The 18,295-nt window shown below is 54.8% G+C and overlaps 1 protein-coding gene across 1 annotated transcript; it reads left to right on the plus strand.

Moving 5' to 3' along the window:
• Positions 1–1,553: 1,553 nt before the first annotated feature.
• FAM20A (FAM20A golgi associated secretory pathway pseudokinase) lies at positions 1,554–16,617 on the plus strand. Its single transcript, XM_027736558.2, has 11 exons — positions 1,554–1,992; positions 7,379–7,563; positions 7,735–7,785; positions 8,388–8,466; positions 9,636–9,728; positions 11,225–11,340; positions 11,808–11,988; positions 12,256–12,365; positions 12,690–12,771; positions 12,852–12,911; positions 15,958–16,617. The coding sequence occupies exons 1-11, from the start codon at positions 1,661–1,663 to the stop codon at positions 16,220–16,222; spliced, it is 1,554 nt and encodes a 517-aa protein (XP_027592359.1). The 5' UTR covers positions 1,554–1,660; the 3' UTR covers positions 16,223–16,617.
• Positions 16,618–18,295: the final 1,678 nt, after the last annotated feature.

Consider the following 18,295-nt stretch of genomic DNA (forward strand, 5'->3'; position numbering starts at 1 on the left):
AGTTTCTTCTCTCCTTCAGTGCCAGGAGGATCAGCTCTGTGGCTTCCCACCCTGCAGACCCCAACCCTGCAGACCCCAACCCTGCACCCTCAGCACCTCTGAGCAGAGCCCCTGCCTGCCCAAGTGCCCCTCAAGCCTTTCCAATACAGGCAGGACCCTAAAATTTTCCCTCTTGATACCTCGTGTCTGGTTTGGAGCCTGAAGGAATCCGAGTGCAATCATTACACCAGTTTTGTCCACAAAGGGCAGAGAAGGACAGGCACAGCCAGTGCCCCCAAAAGCCAAGCAGTGTGGGGAGCACCTCATTTGCTCCCACCGATCCTCACTGGTCACAGAAGCACCAGCAGCAGTTTGTGCTTATGATTTTTCTGACACTCTGTGGAAAACACATAAAGCTTGGTATTACAGAAAAAAAAGTTTAGAGCTAACCCCAAAAACCTGAAACCCGAATATCAAAAGATGAAGGAATTTTGAAATTGCATTTCTAACTGAGACAGCCCCTGACTTCCAAAGATCAAGAGACCCAGGGGACAGATGTGCTCCACCTTCCTCCAGCCACAATTCAGCCCGGGATCGTCTTCTCTCCCCTCCTCAACCAAAGGGCCCTCTCAGGCTCCAGGACAGATGCTCAGCCAGCAGGTTCACCCTGTTTGCACAGTCCCAACCCCTTGATCCCAGGACACTTCCCCGAGCCTCCCCTGGCCGTGCTGCACGCAGATCCGAGCCCTGCTCCAGCCAGCTGAAAACATAATTGGCTTTTTCTGTAGTTTATTTTTTGTTCTGCCTTCAGCACGGTGCTGGAGCCAGGCTAGTCTGGTCACGCTCCCCTTGTTTACAGCCAGTTTCTCCTCCGTTCCCCTCCCTTGGCCTGGTGCTCTCCAACCTGTCCCTTGCTGGGCTCCCCACCCCGCTTGAAGCCGGGCTCTCCATCCCTCCAGGATGAGCCCGATGGGTCCCAGCCCAAGCACATCCCCACGGCCCAGCCTCTCCCAGCGAACTGCAGGGAGGAGTTTCCTCAACTATATGTTTTTTTTTTAGGAATTAAGAAAATACGAGCAGTGTCTGAACCGTCCACCAGAGAGCACGGCAGGAGGGCTGTGGGGGCACAGACCCCCGTGGGGCTCAGCCCGCAGCCACACAGAGCTGTTCGAGCGCCCCATCCCCGCACCCACAGCGAGCCCTCCCCGCAGCAGCGACACCCGCCCCCCTCCAGCTCCTGCCAAAGGTTCCGCCGGGAAGGCTTCCCACCTTTCGGGAGAGGGGACGAAGCCCCCGAGGAGCCGAGGGCGAGGGCGGGGGGGACCCTCCACCTGCCCGGGGGGCTGCGCTGGGCGGCCGGGCGGTGCTCCGGGGGGGCGGGCGGCTCTGCTCGGTCCCCGCACCGCCTCGGGAGCATCCCCCCGCCAGCACCGCGACCCGCACCCCTCGCCGGGGGTGACTCCCACGCTCCCGTCCCCCCCACCCCCGATCCCCCGCCCCGGGCCCCGAGCAGCCCAGCCCGGTCCCCGCCCCGAGGTGCCCGCACCCCCCGGCTCCGCCGCTCGAGCTCCCCCGTGCGCCCTGCCCCGGGAGCCGGCGGCGGCGCGCCCGGCGCTGTCCCCGTCCCCGTCCCCGTGCCCGTGCCCGTCCCCGTCCCTGCCCCGCAGCTCCCGCACCGGCCATGCCGGGGCCGCGCCGGGACCGCCCGGCCGTGCTGCTGCTGCTCGGGGCTCTGCTGGCCGCCGACCTCTACTTCCACCTCTGGCCGCGGGCGCGGCGGGAGCTGCAGGGGCAAAGGGTTCCGTCCCCGTGGGGCTGCCCCTGCCGCCGCCGTCCTCCCTCCGCCGGGACCCCCGATCCGCGCCCGCCGCCCCGCGCCCGCGCCGCCCCCGCGCTGCGCCGCCTCTTCGCCCACCCGCTGTACCGCACCGCCCCGCCGGGCCCCGCCGAGCCGCTGCTGGGCGCCCGCGAAGCCCTGCGCTACTACCGGCGGAAGGCGGCTCGCTGGAACAGGTGCGTCCCGCCGCCGCGGCACCCCCGCACCGGGCATCTCCTGGGCACCTCTTTCCTGGGCACTCCCTTCCCGGGCACCTCCTGCGCGGGCATCTCCTGGTCACTCCCTTTGCAGGCACCCCTTGCATGGACACTCCCTTCCCGGGCATCTCCCGGGGCACCCCTTTCCTGGGCACCCCCTTTCCAGGCACCTCCTGGTCACTCCCTTTGCAGGCACTCCTTTTCTGAGCACCCCTTTCCCGGGCACTCCTTTCGTGGACACCTCCTGCATGGGCATCTCCTGAGCATCCCTTTCATGGGCACCCCCTTCCCGGACATCTCCTGGGCACTGTTTTCTTGGGAACCTCCTGGGCACTCCCTTACCAGGCACCCCTTGCATGGGCATCCCCTTCCCGGGCGTCTCCTGGGCACCCCTTTCCCAGACACACCCTTCCTGGGCATTTCCTGGGTATGCCCTTCCCAGGCACCCCCTGCATGGGCATCTCCTGGGCACTCCTTTCCTGGGTGCCCCTTTTCCGGGCATCTCCTTCCCGGGAATCTTCTGAGCACCCCTTTCTTGGGTACACCCTATACCAGCACCACCTTCCCAGGCAATCCCTGCATGGGCATCTCCTGAGCACCCTCTTCTCAGGCCCCCTTTGCATGGGAATACACTTCCCTGGCATCTCCTGGGCACCCCTTTCTTGGGCACCCCCTGTGAGTGCATCTCCTGCACGGGCATTTTCTGGGAACCCCCTTCCCGGGCACCTTCCCTGCTCCTGCATCTCCTGAGCACCCCCTTCCTGGGCACTCCCTGTTACAGGTGCCCCTGCACTGGCATGTCCTGGGTGCACTCTTGCCAGGCACTCCCTGTATGGGCACCTCCTGTACAGGTACCTCAGCTCTCCCAGCCACCCCTCCCCTGCTTAAGCATTCCATACCTGGGAATGGCAACAGAACCCCTTGGGTGTCCCCTGGCACCCCCAGTCGAGCTTGCACCCCATTTCTGGCTCTCTGCCCCACTGCCCTCCCCATCACCCCCCTCCCCAACAACCAGCCCCCCATGGACAAGCAGAGCTGGGCAGAGCTGGGAGGCACCTTCCTGGGATTTGTCCTGCCCATCTCTGCTGACAGATTCCCAGGGAAAGGGATCCCCAGCTCAGTCCTCCTCCTGCTGCCTCTCCCAGCCCCAGCAATGGCTGCAGGAAAACTTCCCCATCTCCTACCCTTGGGGTGGGACTGTCACAAAGTGGGGGGACAGTGACAGTGACCTTCAACACCAACTCCAAACATCAACCACGTGAGCATGATCCGACCTTTAGGCCCTGGACCCCTGATCTAACCCCCCTTGCAGGAGGGCTGGGACCAAGCTGGAAACATTAAGCATCCCCCAGGACCCCCCAGCTCCTCCCTGCACCCCAACAGCTTTTCCATTCATGCACAAGCTGGGATACAACAGAGCACGGAGCTCCCAGTGCTCACAGCATCACCTCACCTGCAAAGGGACAGCAGCATCTCCTGGGGACCACCTCAAGGATCCCTGTCCTGGAATTTCCCACTGCCAAGTTTGGTTTCCAGCACCAGAGTGACCCCTGCTCCTCCTGCCACCTCTTTGATGTCTGCTGAGCTGAGTGAGCAGGATTCCCAAGCTCCCACTTTCTCCACTTCAGTGCCTGTCCCTGCTGTTTCTGTGGGACTCACCCAGTGCTGGTTCCATGTGAGATTCGCAGGAGGAGATGATGGGAAGTGTTAATGGAAGGAAACAAAGAACAACCTCCATGGTTCAGGGTCTGGAACTACCCCGTGTGCTCAGTCAGGATCACCCCTACCAGGCTCTTCCCTGGCTCGAGTCAGTCTGGAGCACGTTGGATCCTTCATCACATCACCTGAAGTCCGTGGATGGTGGGTTTGGGCATCCCTGGCTGTGCCACAGACCTGCCTTGGGTGCGCCTTCTCAGAGCTGAGCAGTGCCTCCTGAAGACATCAGGATGTGGGTACCAAGATGGACATTTCCCAAGATGGGCATTTCCCAAGAAAAATCCTGGTGGGAACGGGAAATTTAAACTGAAACAGCTCAGGCTTGATGGCTGCACCATCAGAAGCCCTGAGCCCCTGGTGCTGAGCTCTTTCTGCAGCGCTGGCATTGTGTCCACACCTCACCTGCAGGACAGCCCTGGCTGTTCAGGTAGAAGTCTGCATTCTCTGATTTTATTTACCACTTTGTCTAAACGTGGTGTTTGCGACGAAGCTGTGGCTGCACCTTCCCTCCTGCTCCGAGGTTTTGGTTGTGACGTGGCCGGGAGGAACGTCGTGGTGCCGTTTGTCCTTGGCTGACTTCGCTTTGCTCCTCCAGGAAGGAAAGGGAGGCAGGGTATTGATTATTCCTCAGTCACCTTGAAATAAAATATGTGGTGCTCATAAGGGGGTAGAAGCTCTGAAGAGCACAGACGGGCCGAGGTGACACAGAGCGACCTCTGCAACAACCTGCCAGCAACCACTGGTGCTGCAAATTGAACAGAGAATCAGGTGGCACTTGCCAGGGCTGGTGCTTTTCAGAAGACCATCAGTTTGCTGTGGGGATGGAGGAATTCCTCCCTCACCAGGAGCACTGCAGAGCCCGTGTCCTCTCCAGCGTGGTCAGGGAAGGAGCCATCTCTGTAATTGCTGAGAGCCAAGAGCAGTGTCCTCGTGGGAGCCAGGAATCCATGGCTTTCCCTCCCAATCCATGGGTTTAGCAAAGCTGCTGCTGCTGTTGAGGATTGAAGAGCGAAGTCCACAGCAGCTCCACACTCAGGCAGGAGAGGGTGAGAGCTGAGTGTCCACGTGGATCCTCTCCTGCACCGTGAAGAGGTGACGGGGTGACAACACGTTTCTCCACCACCCGTAGGTCTGGCTGTTGGCAGAGCAGCTTTTGGAGCAGCAGGATCCTCCTCTTGAGTGGAACAAGCTGCAGCTTAACCTCCAGCACAGCATGTCTGTCTTCATTTCTGCAGCCAGATGGACATCATCTGGCCGGGGACTCTGCCAGCTCCTGGAGTGGCCCCAGGACACGTCCCGTTTGGATACCCGTGGCCAAGGGGAGCACGGCAGTGCTTGTCCCCCTCCACGGAGCTCTCTGGCTGCTGCCCATCACTGTGCTGTTCCCCAGCACTTCAATCAGGACCAGGAGTTTGATTGCAGGATGCAGAACCAGCTGCAGAGACTGATGGGGATGCAGGAAGGAAATGGCAAAAAAAACCATCCACACCTCTTCAAAACCAAAAAAAAAAACCCAGAACCCTTAAAAACTCCAGAGATGATTTTTATCCTTGAAGGAGCAGCTTCAAAACCCCAAACTCAGCGCACTGGTGGCCTGAGCCCAGTGTCACCTCACTGTCAGCACCCCCCCAGCCCAGCTGAGAGTCAGGGCAACCCTGTGGCTATTTATAGCAGGGTAAAAATGAACCCTGTTTTTATATCATTATGCCTTTTTGCAGAGATCTGTTTTTACAGGGAAATATTTCAGGAATCCTGAAGGAAACAGGGAGGCAGAGGGAGCTGTATTTTGGGTTTAAAGGCTGGGAAGGGGCTAGCTCACCCAGGGCAGGGCCCATGTGGATGCAGGGCTGGGATCTGCCTCCCCTTGCATAACCACTGCATTTTTTTCCCCACTGGTAATCCCTTGCTCACTGCCACCCCAGGGGAACAGCCTGTGTGCATGGGAGGCAGGAGAGCAAATATGGTAAAATATTTGGGCAGCTTCCCTAGGGAAAAATCCTGAGTCATTCTTCTACATCACGCTGGGGTTTAATGTCCCTGGCTGTGGTGAGGGTTAAGGTTGTGCCTCAAAGAACTGTCCACGGGAAACCTGGTGCAGGGCAGCAGCATGGAAGGGTCAGGGCACATCCACTGGAGCTGACAGCATTCCAGGGCCACATGCCTGTGCACAGGGGGGCTTCTGCCTCCTTTGCAGACAGCCTGAGCAAAGAGCTGGAGCAGGAGGGAAATGCTCCAGCACCATTCCCTCTGACCACACACACGTGGACTTCGTGCTGTGGCTGACCTGGTCCAATGGAAAGACAAACAAACTGGGAGAGGGAACAGGCTCCCGTGACCTGTACATGCAACCTGTCTCTCCAGTTCCTAGATGTTTCCCAGGATACTACTGAAACATGTCCCTCACCTCCGGAAGGTTCATCCCTTGCTTGCAGTTAGCCTGGACCAATCACGCTGTTTAACCTGCTTGGATGGAGAAAGATGATGGAAAAAAACACAACCACCACCTAGGAGCCCTTTATAATAATAAGATAAATGCTTTGGTGATAAATGCCTTGGTGAATGGTCAGCACTCACTCGCTGCAGCGTTTCCCAGAGCTCAGGCTCTGGCTGAGGTCTGGCCAGGCGTGTGGTACTTCCCTCTCTCCAGCCACTCCATCCCAGCCTGGGTTAATGTCCCACTCCTTCTCAGCCCCCAGCTCCTGTTTGCTCTCAGAGATGTGTCCTGGCACTTCCAGTGCAAACTGAACTTTCCCTCTGTCAGGAGTGGCTGCTCCATGCACGGCCCGGGCGGAGTTAATGGGAAACTGTCGCTCTGCTGGGTGGAGTGAGTGACCTCTCCATTCCAGAGTGTGGGTCCCAGCCTTGGAGGTCTTGAGGCTGAGGAAAATGCTGACTAGTTGCAGAGATGGTTTTGGATCATTACTGAACTTGGGAGGCCCCTTCAGCTCCACCTGCCAAGAAAGGCCTGGGCAGGACCTTGATTTTAAGGGACAATGGGCAGGATGCTGCTGGATGGCCTTGTCACATCCCTGCTCACCAAGCTGAGGGCTGTGAATCTGCCCATGGAATTGCAATTTGTGGCTCTCAGTGACTTTTTTCCCTGCCTGGGACCTCCAGCTTCAGGAAAAAATTCTGTCAGAGGTGTAATACTATAAAGACTGTCCTCTGTGGACAGACAAGACCCTGTTGTTCTCCTGGGCTTCCCAGACACCTCACTGAGCAGTCAAGACCCAAGTTACCTGCTGTCACATCACCTCCCCTCCTCAAACCCAACCAGGAGCCTGTAGTTCCTCTGGGAAGCACTGCATCCATCCCACACCAGCTCTTTGTGATGCTGGAGATGCAGTTGAGCTCCATGGTCCTGGTGGGATGAGGAAAAGACAACAGAGTCCCTCGTGTTTCCCTGAGGTCACTTTCCAGGGCTTTCCAGAGGCAGAAGGTGGCACAGTTTGTGAGACCTCTGACCATCTCAATCATTGCTCCCTGCCTCAGTTTCCCCTCGGGTGGCACCCAGAGCCCTTATCCACCCCATGTCCCTCCAGCTCTGCTCCTGGCACCCTCCCCACTCCCCAACAGACTCCAGGCTCGGAGCACTCAGGTTTCCCATCCCGTGGCTCATCCTCATCACCCTGTCACTGCTCTCTTCCAGGAGACACAAGCTCTACAGGGAGGAGCTCAACCTGACCTCTCCGGCAGCGCCGGTGCCGCTCCGGCCAGAAGCCAGCTGGCTGCAGTTCCACCTGGGCATCAGCAGGGATGGGCTCTACCCACGCTCCAGCCCCGTTGTTAACAGGCTCCTCCGGGACATGCAGGAGTTCCCCACCATCAGTGCCGGTGAGCACCTTCCTGCCACAGGAGCTGGGGTGGACCTGGTGGGAGCTGCCTAGGGCTTCAGGGCTCCAGCCCCCACAGATCCCTTCTGCAAACCTTTGGAGCCTGGGAGGGGGGGTCTGCAGCTGGAGATGGAGCCCAGCAGGGTCTCACCAACTGCTCCTGCCCTTGCAGATTACAGCCAGGATGAGAAGGCACTGCTGGGAGCCTGTGACTGCAGCCAGAGTGAGTGTGACACTCGGGGCTCACCCCTGCACCCCATTGCTTCAGCTGGCCCCATCCCCAGCTCCTCCATCCCAGCTTCAGCCAAGGAAATGCAAAGCCAGGCAATGGCAGGCCCTTCTCCCTCCCATTAAACCCCTCCACCCCAGCAGAGGCTGGGATTGTAGACCATGGAATCCTTAAGGTTGGAAAAGACTTCTAAAAAATCATCCCATCCAACTGTTCGCCCAGCACTGCAAAGCCCACCACTAAAGCATTTCCTCAAGTGCCATGTTTAGATGGTTTCTGAGCACTTCCAGGAATGATGATTCCACCACTTCCATGAGCAGCCTGTTTGATGTGGGTACCAGGACACTGGTGTACCACTGGTTTCTACTGGGGAGGAGGAAAGAGCCCCCAGGGGGGATGTAACAAATGGCTGTTGGGAGAGGGGCTGGAAGGAAATCTCTGTGGCACAAGGGAGAGGGGGAGAGGAAAAATAACTAGAAAGAGAGGAGCAGCTGGAAGGGGTGATGGGATGCACTTGCTGGGGTGGAAAGCTGAGCTGTGCTGGAGTGTGTAACTGGGGTGTGTCCAGCCCGTTGACATCCTGTTTCCTCCCCAAGTCGTGAAGCCCAGCGGTGTCCACCTGAAGCTGGTCCTCAGATTCCAGGATTTTGGGAAAGCCATGTTCAAGCCCATGAGGTAAGAACACCATCAGAGCCCCCTGAGCCCCCTGCAGAGGCAGAACCCTGCTGTGAGTGAGGGGTGTGAGCATCCTTGGCAGGGCCAGCCACACCACTGCCACACCTTCCCCCTGCTGCACTCAGCTACCTGGACAGCTGAGCAGGTTTAATTATTCTTGGCTGCTCACACCATCCCAGGAACACACGAGGGTAAACACCAGTGTTCCCACACTGCTATTGATGTTGGATATTTCTCAGTTCACAAATGCCAGACTGCAAAGGACCTCGGGACACTTGTTCTCCTGAGAGCTTTTCCATTAGGGACTGCTCATTTCCTCCTTTTCCCCAGCTGACTTGGTGAGTTTACCTTGTTTTTCCTTGGATTCCCAAGAGTGTTTCCAAGAAACAGCCATCAGTCCAGCTCACCTCAAACAGTTTTAAATTGCTTCTGCACTTATTTGCAGCCCCTTGAGACTCTTCATGTCTGTTCCCCCTCACTTCACTGTCCATGCACGGGCAGGGCACCTGGCAGCGTGGTTTCCTCATCCAGAGGGCAGCCAACTCCTCTCCTGTTGCTTTCCATCCACCTCTGCCCTGTGTCCATCAGTGCCCAACGGGTCCTGGAGGGGAAGGAAAGCATCCCTGCACTCAGCTGAGCCGGGAGGGCTCCACAGTGCCCGTGGGCTTTCCTGTGCCATGCTGGGAGGCTGAGCATCAAATCCACATGCTGCACATATTGGGCCACTGTGGCAGCCAGAAAACTGAATTAGGTGAGCTGGTTTCCCACCTCAGGGATATGAGAGCATAAAACCTGAGCCTTTCTCTGCCTCTCACAGGGTCAGGAGAGGCACAGCACAACCTCCAGCACCCCTTGATGCTATACCCACCTGAAAGACTGTCCCAAGGGGGTCTAAGCTCTGGCACAAGCAGATTCAAAGCCCACAGTCAGCCCTTCTGCCTCCCTCACCCACCTGGCACTGAGACAGGGTGCAAGTGCTGCTCCCTGGCACAGCAGGCGATGGCTCCAGCTCGGCACTGGGCACTTTGGCTCCTGGCCTGGGCACCTGCAGCTCTGCCCCGTGGCCACACAGTGTCTGTCCCTGAGCCCACCTGCTGTCCCTGTGTGCCACCAGTCTGTGTCCAGGCTGCCTGGCAGCTTGGTGAGGTTCACCCCCTGCTCCCTCCCAGGCAGAAACGCGAGGAAGAGACTCCCGAGGACTTTTTCTACTTCGTTGACTTCCAGCGGCACAACGCGGAGATCGCCGCCTTCCACCTGGACAGGTGAGGACCTGCCACAGCAGCGGCCTCCTCCTCCTCCTCCTGCTGCTGCCAGGGCCTGCTCCTCTGCCCACGGAGAGCTTTGGCACGGGAAAATCCATGCTGAGCCCTGCTTGGCCTCAGGGAAGGGATTGCTCTGGAGCACCGTCCGGGAGCTGATGTGTTATTTGGGGATGGGGTGGCTCTGGCTCTCACCTGACCCCCCAGGAGTCAGCTTTGCCTTGGCCACTGCACGAGAACAGGTGAAGTCCAGGTTGGAACAGGTCAGATACTCACCTGGCTGTCACACAGCTACACACACACATCCCTCCACTGCACCCAAGTGCAATGCTGAGCTCTGGGCACAGCCTGGGTGCCCTCCCAGTGAGGGAGTCACACGCTCAATCAGCAATCAGGATGTGTTTTGGATGGAGATAAACTGCAGAGATGCAGTTTTAAGCCCTCAGCTAATGAGCAATTAACCTGGCACCTCTTTCCAGCAGGGTTTGTGTTTAATAAAATCAAATACACCCTTCTCAGAAGATGAGGGCAGCAGCCTTTGTCCCCTCAGTGGGATGAGTACTGAACATCAAGGGAAGGTGATCCCTGATGGTGATGGTGGATAGGGGTCTCTAATTCCTATAGGATAAGCAGGACTAAGCTAAGTCCTGTAGCTCAAACTCCAAGCAAGGGAAAGAAGGGAGCTGAATTCCCTTCCCCATTCTGCCCCTACATCACCACAGTGACTCTGCTTGACTCAGCTACCACCAGCTCCCTCTGCAGCTTCACTGCCACAAAAATGAGGCCAGACTGCTTTGCTGAAGTGCTTTGTGGTTTTTAGAGCTGAAAGATGCTGGATGAAAGCAAATATTTTTTTTTTCCCTTTAAATGTTGCTCAATAAGTAACAGGCTAAATCCTGTTTTGTGCCCGATTCCCAGGAGCAGAGGGCATTACCCAAGGAGCAAAGCAGAGCATTAGCTGGTTCACCCCGTGTTACTGACTCAGCAATCAGCAGCAGCTTCCCACTCTCTGCCAGGAATGCCTTCCTGCCCCAGGCCCTGAGGTTTTTAAGAATATTTTAGAGGAATCAGCCGGGTTTGAGAGGGGGGGGTGCCTCCTCAGCCACATTGTACCAGGATCAACATCTTTTCTCTGTGTCAAACCAACACTGTAGAAGGGCCTGAAGGGCTGTTCTGGCCCCTGAAGGACCCCACTTGTGTGCAAGGGGATGGGAGAAACTGAGGCAAGACCTGTTAGGGAAAGAGACAGGAATCCTGGAGAACATCCAGATTGTTCCAGGCAGCAGCTGTTAAAATACCAAAATCCAAACTCAGCCACATTTTGGCCCAGAGAGGCAAAATGGCTTTTTGCTAGAGGGAATCTGGGAGAAAAAAAACCCACATGGGTACAGTGGTCTGAAGGCTCCTGGTTCCCTGGCAGAAGGGGTGAGGGCAGCATCTGCCATCCCATTGTGCCAGCCTGTGCAGCAATGTCCCTTTGCGCTGTGCCCTCCGTGCAGGATCCTGGATTTCCGGAGGGTGCCGCCCACGGTTGGGAGGTGGATCAACGTCACCAAGGAGATCCTGGAGGTCACCAAGAACGAGGTCCTGCAGAGCGTGTTCTTCGTCTCACCAGGTGGGCCAGCCTTCGGCTGCTGCGAGCTGGGGTGGGGCAAGTTATGATCCAGGTGGTCTTTAAGGTCCCTTCCAACCTAAACCAAACCTCTGTTGGTCCGTGGTGGGAGGAAGGGCAGGACCTGCAGGCAGAAGAGGCCGCAGGACTCCTGCTGTGGTGCAGAACTGAAATTCCTGGGTGGAACAGGTGCACAAAGACATGGTTACAGCAGAGGTGTCCCTCTCCCAGCCTGCAACTGGAATCATCCACCAGATCTATTCATCTGCCCTCTTTTCCTAACCTTTCCCTTAGTGCGGGACCAGGTCTGTCCATCAGACAAAATCCCTGATTTGGCAGTTTCCCATCCCTGAGGTGGTTGTGTCACACCATACACAGTCACTGTCCCAGTGGGGAAGGGGTCAGCCCAGGCCACCCCACAGCCTCCTGGAGATCACAGCTCCTTTCCCTGTTTTCTCTTCCCCTCCCAGCCAGCAACGTCTGCTTCTTTGCCAAGTGCCCCTACATGTGCAAGACGGAGTACGCAGTGTGTGGGAACCCTCACCTCCTGGAAGGGTCCCTCTCTGCCTTCCTGCCCTCCCTCAACCTGGCACCACGGCTCTCCATCCCCAACCCCTGGATCCGGTCCTACTCGTTTGATGGAAAAGAGGAGTAAGTGGGTAAATGATGCTGCTTCCCATAATATCTGCACTGCAGGGAGCACGTGGGGACGGACACACGGACAGAAACGGTGCAGGCAGAGGAAGGTTCAGGGTGCTCATAATTAATCTAATAACTCTCAAAGCCTGGGCATTGGCTGGGTTTGAATTCCAGCCTCCTGCGAGCACAGGGAGGGAGGTTTAAGTCCAGGCTTTGGGGGGGCTCTTGGGACACAGCAGCTGCAGCTGAGTGAGTCTCCCCCTTCTCCATCTCCTGCAGGTGGGAAGTGAATCCTCTCTACTGCAACACAGTGAGGGAGATCTACCCCTACAGCAACGGCAACCGGCTGCTCAACATCGTGGACATGGCCATCTTTGACTTCCTAACAGGTATGATGGAGGGGGAAGGATGTTCCTTCCATGTAGGCCTTCGGCATCAGTCTTCCTGCCCTCTCTCCCATGCCATGGAGTTTCTGAAGGCCATCCCTTCTCCTCCAGAGACAGTTTGGGGAGGCTGCTGTCTCCCCACAGCACCCCCCAGACTCACCCCAGCCCACTCCCCAGCAAGGTGAAAGCAGCAGCTCTGAGCATCTTAAACGCTTCCAGCATGGCAACAAATATTCCATGTAGACCTGAAAGAAAGCACAGGATAGTTTAGAAAACCACCAGGTCACAGGCAAGGGAAACTCTGTTCCTCTGTCTGCCCTTTGCCAGGGAACATGGACCGTCACCACTACGAAATGTTCACCAAGTTTGGGGACGACGGATTCCTCTTGCACCTGGACAATGCCAGAGGGTGAGGCTGCAGGAGGAGGGAGGGGAGGGGGGAAGGGGCTGGGCAGGCACTGAACTCTCTGCTCTTTGCTTTACCCCCAGGTTTGGGCGGCATTCCCACGATGAAACCTCCATCCTGGCTCCGCTGTCCCAGTGTTGCATGTAAGTGCCAGCTTCGCCCTCCTCCCCAGGAATGTTGGTGTTCCTTCTGTAATGGGAACTGCTGGAAGTCACCCAGGCCTGGCTCCATCCAGCAGCACAGGGAAGACCCTGCTAATCCCAGCCAAGGGGCAGGCTGGATGCTGGAGCATGGGAATACAAGTGGAAAAGCATTCACTGATAAACCAGGAGACACTGCCCGTTGGATCAAGCCCTTCAGAAGAGTCTCCTAGCATTTCCCAGCCCATCAACATGAAGTGCTGTCAGAAAGCACAGAAATCTCCATCCGAAATCCTGGTGGAAGTTTGATGCAGTTAATCAAGTTTCCTCTTCCCACTGCGTTAAGGGGAAGCTCAGAAATTTAACTATTCAAACCCTGTCTTCCCCCTTTGTTAATTCACAGCTGAAATCAGCTGAAATCGAAATTTAAGAGACAGAAAAAGCTGCTCTTCCCTAAGGTTTCTTTTTAGGAAATGTGTAACCTCTTTCCTTGCTGTACCTGCTCCACCTCACCCTTGAGGTGATAACTGCTCTATCCCCACACACCTCTATTACTGGGTCTAATTTTAAGAACTGTTATTTGCTCCAAGGAGCCTTTTCATTTATAATTGCAGGCTTGCAGTGAATCCTCCTTCTGAGCTCTTATTTTGTGCAGTTTAAAATTAACTCTGCCTCTTAATTTGATCTGCAAACTGTAACATCCACAGGTCAGATCATTCTCATTCTTCCAGATCCACCTCCCAGAAACAAGCTCTTAATTTAATTCTCCTTGTAAAAGGCAGTGGTAAGAGAACCTGCAAGCTGCACCTTGTCATAAACCAACCAGGACCAAGAACAGCCTAAAAACAACTCGAGCTGCCTGAGGGAGACACGCAAACCCCTCATTTCCCACAAGAACCAATCTGTTTGGAGTGGGGGAGCATCCAAAACTGCTTGGAAGGGAAGTCAAGAGGTTTACTTGAGTAAGCACACAGAGGCCACAAATTTCAACCTGCCCTGACCTGGACACAGCCCACAGAGTCACCTCCTTGCTCCTACACAAAGCCAAGCCATGTACATGTAAGGAGGAACAAACTCCTCCAGCCCCTCCAGACAGAGGGAGCACTGGAACCACAGGGATGCTGAACAGCTGCTCCTTTCCCTGTTAAACACGTCCATCTCCTTCCCAGCTGAGTTCTTCTCCAAGTCTGGCTTCCAGCAGATTTATCTGGTATTTTTAGCTGCCTTTCACAACTCCCTCCCCAGCCCTTGTCCCACACGTGCCTGCAGGTCTCCTCTCCCAGCGCAGTGAATGGCACAAATACAGCCATGCCATGAGATGGTCTTTTCCCTGAAAGGGTCAAAACCCTCCTCGAGGCTCAGACAGGCTTGAAAACAGCCCCTACTTAACCTAATGAAGTCCCTGGAAGGCTCTGGGTGAAATCTCCAGCAGTTCAGCACAGCCACGGGGTCACAGCCACCCCGTGGGAGCAGAGGGGGGCCGGCAGCAGGATTTCCAGCTCACGCTCCTCTCCGTGCTCTGTTTGTTGTGCAACTGCTGCAGCATTAAATCAGCCTTTCCCCACGGGGTCAGACTATGCCGTTCTCCACCTCCAAGCCCTGTCACTGTTGGGAGCAGAGCAAACACAGCTGGTGTTTACCCACAGCAGCTCTTCAGCCACCCGCTGCCTCGGAGGACAGCGCACAGATGCTCCTTCACATCTGCTCCCCGCACAGCTTCCTCTGGCAGCAGCAGCACCTCACAGCTGGGATTTGAAGCCTCATTGCCAGCCTTCACACTTGATCAATTGATCATTTTTTTTCAGGAATATCAATGCAGGAGGATGAGGGTTGCCCCCGTGGCAGCTGGTCACGGCACTGTCCCCCCTCCCTCTTGCAGGAGGCATCGCTGACCACAGACACACACCTCGCTCTGCTGCTCCCAATTTAGGTTAGATATTAGGAAAACATTTTCGTGAAAAGGGTTTTAAAGCAATGGAACAGCTGCCCAGGGAAGTGGTGGAATCACCATCCCTGGAAGCGTTCAAAGAACGTGTGGATGTGGCACCTGAGGATGTGGTTTAATAGTGAACATGGTGGTGGCTGGGTTGATGGTTGGATGTGATGATCCTAAAGGTCTTTTCCAACCTTAACAATTCCATGATTCTCCCCAGCACTTGGTACAGCCCAGTGGTTGCCAATCCAGGGCACAGCCACAACCCTTTCCCAAACAGCACATGGCCCGTTACAGCTGCAGAGAGCCAGATGAACATTCCCAATCAATGCCCTGGGTAAACAACAGCCATACAGAGGCAAATTCTGGAGCTGCCCAAAATGGATCTGACTACACCTTTTTTCCATCTGAAAATTCTGGCTTGGCTAAATCCAAATGGTTCCACAAACATGGACCACTTTGTTTCCAGAATATAAAGGGCTATAATTAAAACCGCTGATTAATTCCAGTATTAGAGATGCTGAAGTCAACACACTTTTGCTGAGGATTAAACAAATTATTTCAGAATACTTAGTTTCGTACCCCGAAGTGCTCCAAGACTGTAGCTTTTTATCCCATTTTCTGTCAAAAGGAAATCATATTTAAATCTTAGTACCTCTTAAGGTGAAAAGTGACAGTTACATCAGTTCCAGGAAATACTTCCTCTGTTTCTTCGGGGTTTTGACAGAAGATATTTTCTCATTTATGCCTCTTCATTTACTTGCTCCTCTGCTCCCATCTCATAAATGTCATCTCTGGGGACATGGCACCACCCTGCAGGAACGTGGGGAGCTGGTTTGTCTCAGAGGAAAAACACTCACTACTGAGAACTTCAATCGTGTTTTCCTCTCTGGTGACAGAAATCAGCAGTACAAACACTCCAGAAAAACAAAGGAAGAAGCAGAGGTTTCTGCAAAAAAATTCGTTTCCTTCCAAAAGGGAAAGACATTGTTCCAAAAATGTTTAAGTTTCCTCACCCATCTCTGCCCTCCCTCCTTCCCCTGCTGCCAAGGGGCTGGTTTTTCCTGGGATGCTGCAAGAGGTTTGCACTGAGGTGTCCAATTCCTTTTTTTCCAGGATAAAGAGGACGACGTTACTGCGGCTCCAGCTCTTGGCCGAGCCCAAGTATCGGCTCAGCGACGTGATGAGGGAATCCCTCCTGCAGGACCCCCTGGCCCCCATCCTCACCGAGCCCCATCTCCTGGCCTTGGACAGACGGCTGCAGCTCATCCTGGAAGCTGTGAGGAAGTGCATAGACACCTATGGAGAAGCCACTGTGGTGGCCAACGACACCACTCAGCCCCAGGCTCCTGCGTCAGACAGAGCGAAGCTGGACACTTAAACAGCCCTGAACTCGTGCTCAGAGGTAGGGAAAACCCCTGCAAGGCAAGTGGCAGGTTTAACAGCTGGTGATTTCCACCTGCAAACACTTGCAGAGACTGGGAGGGGAAACTCTTCAGAAGATCCTCAAGAATCGCACTGGGCTTCTGTGCTGGTGCTCAACCAGAGCTGCTGTGCTTGGCCAGGGTGTTGGTGTGACTGCAGCAGATCTTTGCACCCCAAACACCAGCTCTGTGGTGGAAAAGCAGTGATCTGCTGTTCTGGAGTTGGTCCTGCCCTTGGGAGGGTGGGGGAACACATGGCCTTGGTTTGCTCAGCCTGCACGGGGATGCCTGTCCTGGTGAAGGACACAAATAGATCCGAGGCTGGGGGTTGAATAAAGAGATGCCAGGAGCATTTTCCTTTTATTTGTTCTGTAATCAAGACTGTATGTGAGAAAAGAGCAATATTATTTCACAAAGGCAGTGCCTGCCACTGAGACAAGACAACACTCAGCTTGGTCAGACCAAGGAGCACTTGCACTTACCCACCATCAGCTCTGTGCTACCTCGTGGTCTCTTCATCAGTGACCAACCCCCTCCACCTCCATCTGTGCCTGCCACACAAAGCCCATTGCCTCACACAGCAGTAAAACCACTTCTTTTACCTGTCTCATGAGTGGAGGAGCCAGTCTGGGTTACAAAAGAGAGGCAGGTGTGTGCTGCCTTTGACCCCAAGGGAAAAAAAACCCAAGCCAACCAAAAACAACCCCAAAAATCAAACTGCTCTGAGACACACGACTGTATTTACAATTCAGGAACCCACCCATTCCTGGTGAAAACATTCTGCCAAAGGGGGGGAATCTGTGTCAAGTCATCTCCCTTTAAATCATTTAAATAATAACTTTAAAATCATTTAAGTTGTCATAATTCCCTGGAAAATAGAAACTGTGTCCTGCCCCCCCATGCATTTTGAGGAGATGCAGTAGAAACTGGAGACCAAAAAAGTGTGAAGGGTTATCGTAGGTATTTCAGTTTCCAGCTTTTCCACAGTCTCAATCAGAATTCTTGACACTGGGGACTTACAGACCTTTCCACTCCTGTGGACAGATGAAAATAAGAGGATTTAACTCCCTCTCAGCATGTTCAGTGTGTTGTTTTTTTCAGTACAGCACAATGAATTACCAAAGTTTTATCTCCCTCTACCGGTGACTTTTTGTGCTCTCACCACACAGGACGAGCCCAATATTAACTCGGTTGTTGTCAGGGGATGGTGACTTGGCTGCTCCAACAGGAAAAACGTGGAAACAGAAGATAAGCTTAAAAGTAACATTATAGTTATATAGTGTATAGTTATAAGGCTGGAAGTGGAGGTTTTCAAGTTTCACTTTAGGTGATAAATATTCTGCTTTCAGCCTGGGTTTTTTAGGTAATAAAAATCCTGGTTTCAGCCTGGTTTTTCTTCAGTCAAGGGGATAGGGAAGGGTGAAGGAAGCAAACCCATGGATATTTGAATGGCTGCTACACTAACAGGATTGCAAGGTTGCTTTCTTCTCATTTTCACTCTCTTTTACATTATAGATACATTTTTAATGTATCTGCAAACTCAGGTGATCCAGTCAGGATCCAGCTTTCTCAGAGCTGGATGTAAAACACATCCAGGCTGAGCTGCCTCAGGTCACCACTCTTTAATGTTTCCCTACTTCATCAGGGCTGAAAATCCCCCTCTTCCCCTTCCCACTGTCTGCCCACCAGAACTCATCCATGTGCTCCAAACCTTCATTAAGGGTTTTCAGAGATGGGAGTGGCCAACTTAGGGCAGCTTCTGAGCTCCAGTAATTGTGTCTGGGCTGGGAATCACCAACAGGAGGAGCTGAAAGCAGCACAAGTGGCTGAGACACTCAAAACGAGACACAGGGGCCTTCTCACTGCAAAACTCAGTCATGCCAGAGCTCCAGAGGAATTCCCAGGCTGGCACATGGAGACCAAGCTCTCCACAGGCTCCGAGGGGAAGGTTCAGGACCTGGACTCAACCCTGTGGAGTTAACACCAAACTAATCCATTAAGCTGCTTAGTTTCTACTGCCTCATTCATGA

Source organism: Pipra filicauda, unplaced genomic scaffold (assembly GCF_003945595.2).
Source record: "Pipra filicauda isolate LSUMZ 115617 unplaced genomic scaffold, ASM394559v2 scaffold80_size11013439_pilon, whole genome shotgun sequence".
In the NCBI taxonomy this organism is placed as follows: Eukaryota; Metazoa; Chordata; class Aves; order Passeriformes; family Pipridae; genus Pipra; species Pipra filicauda.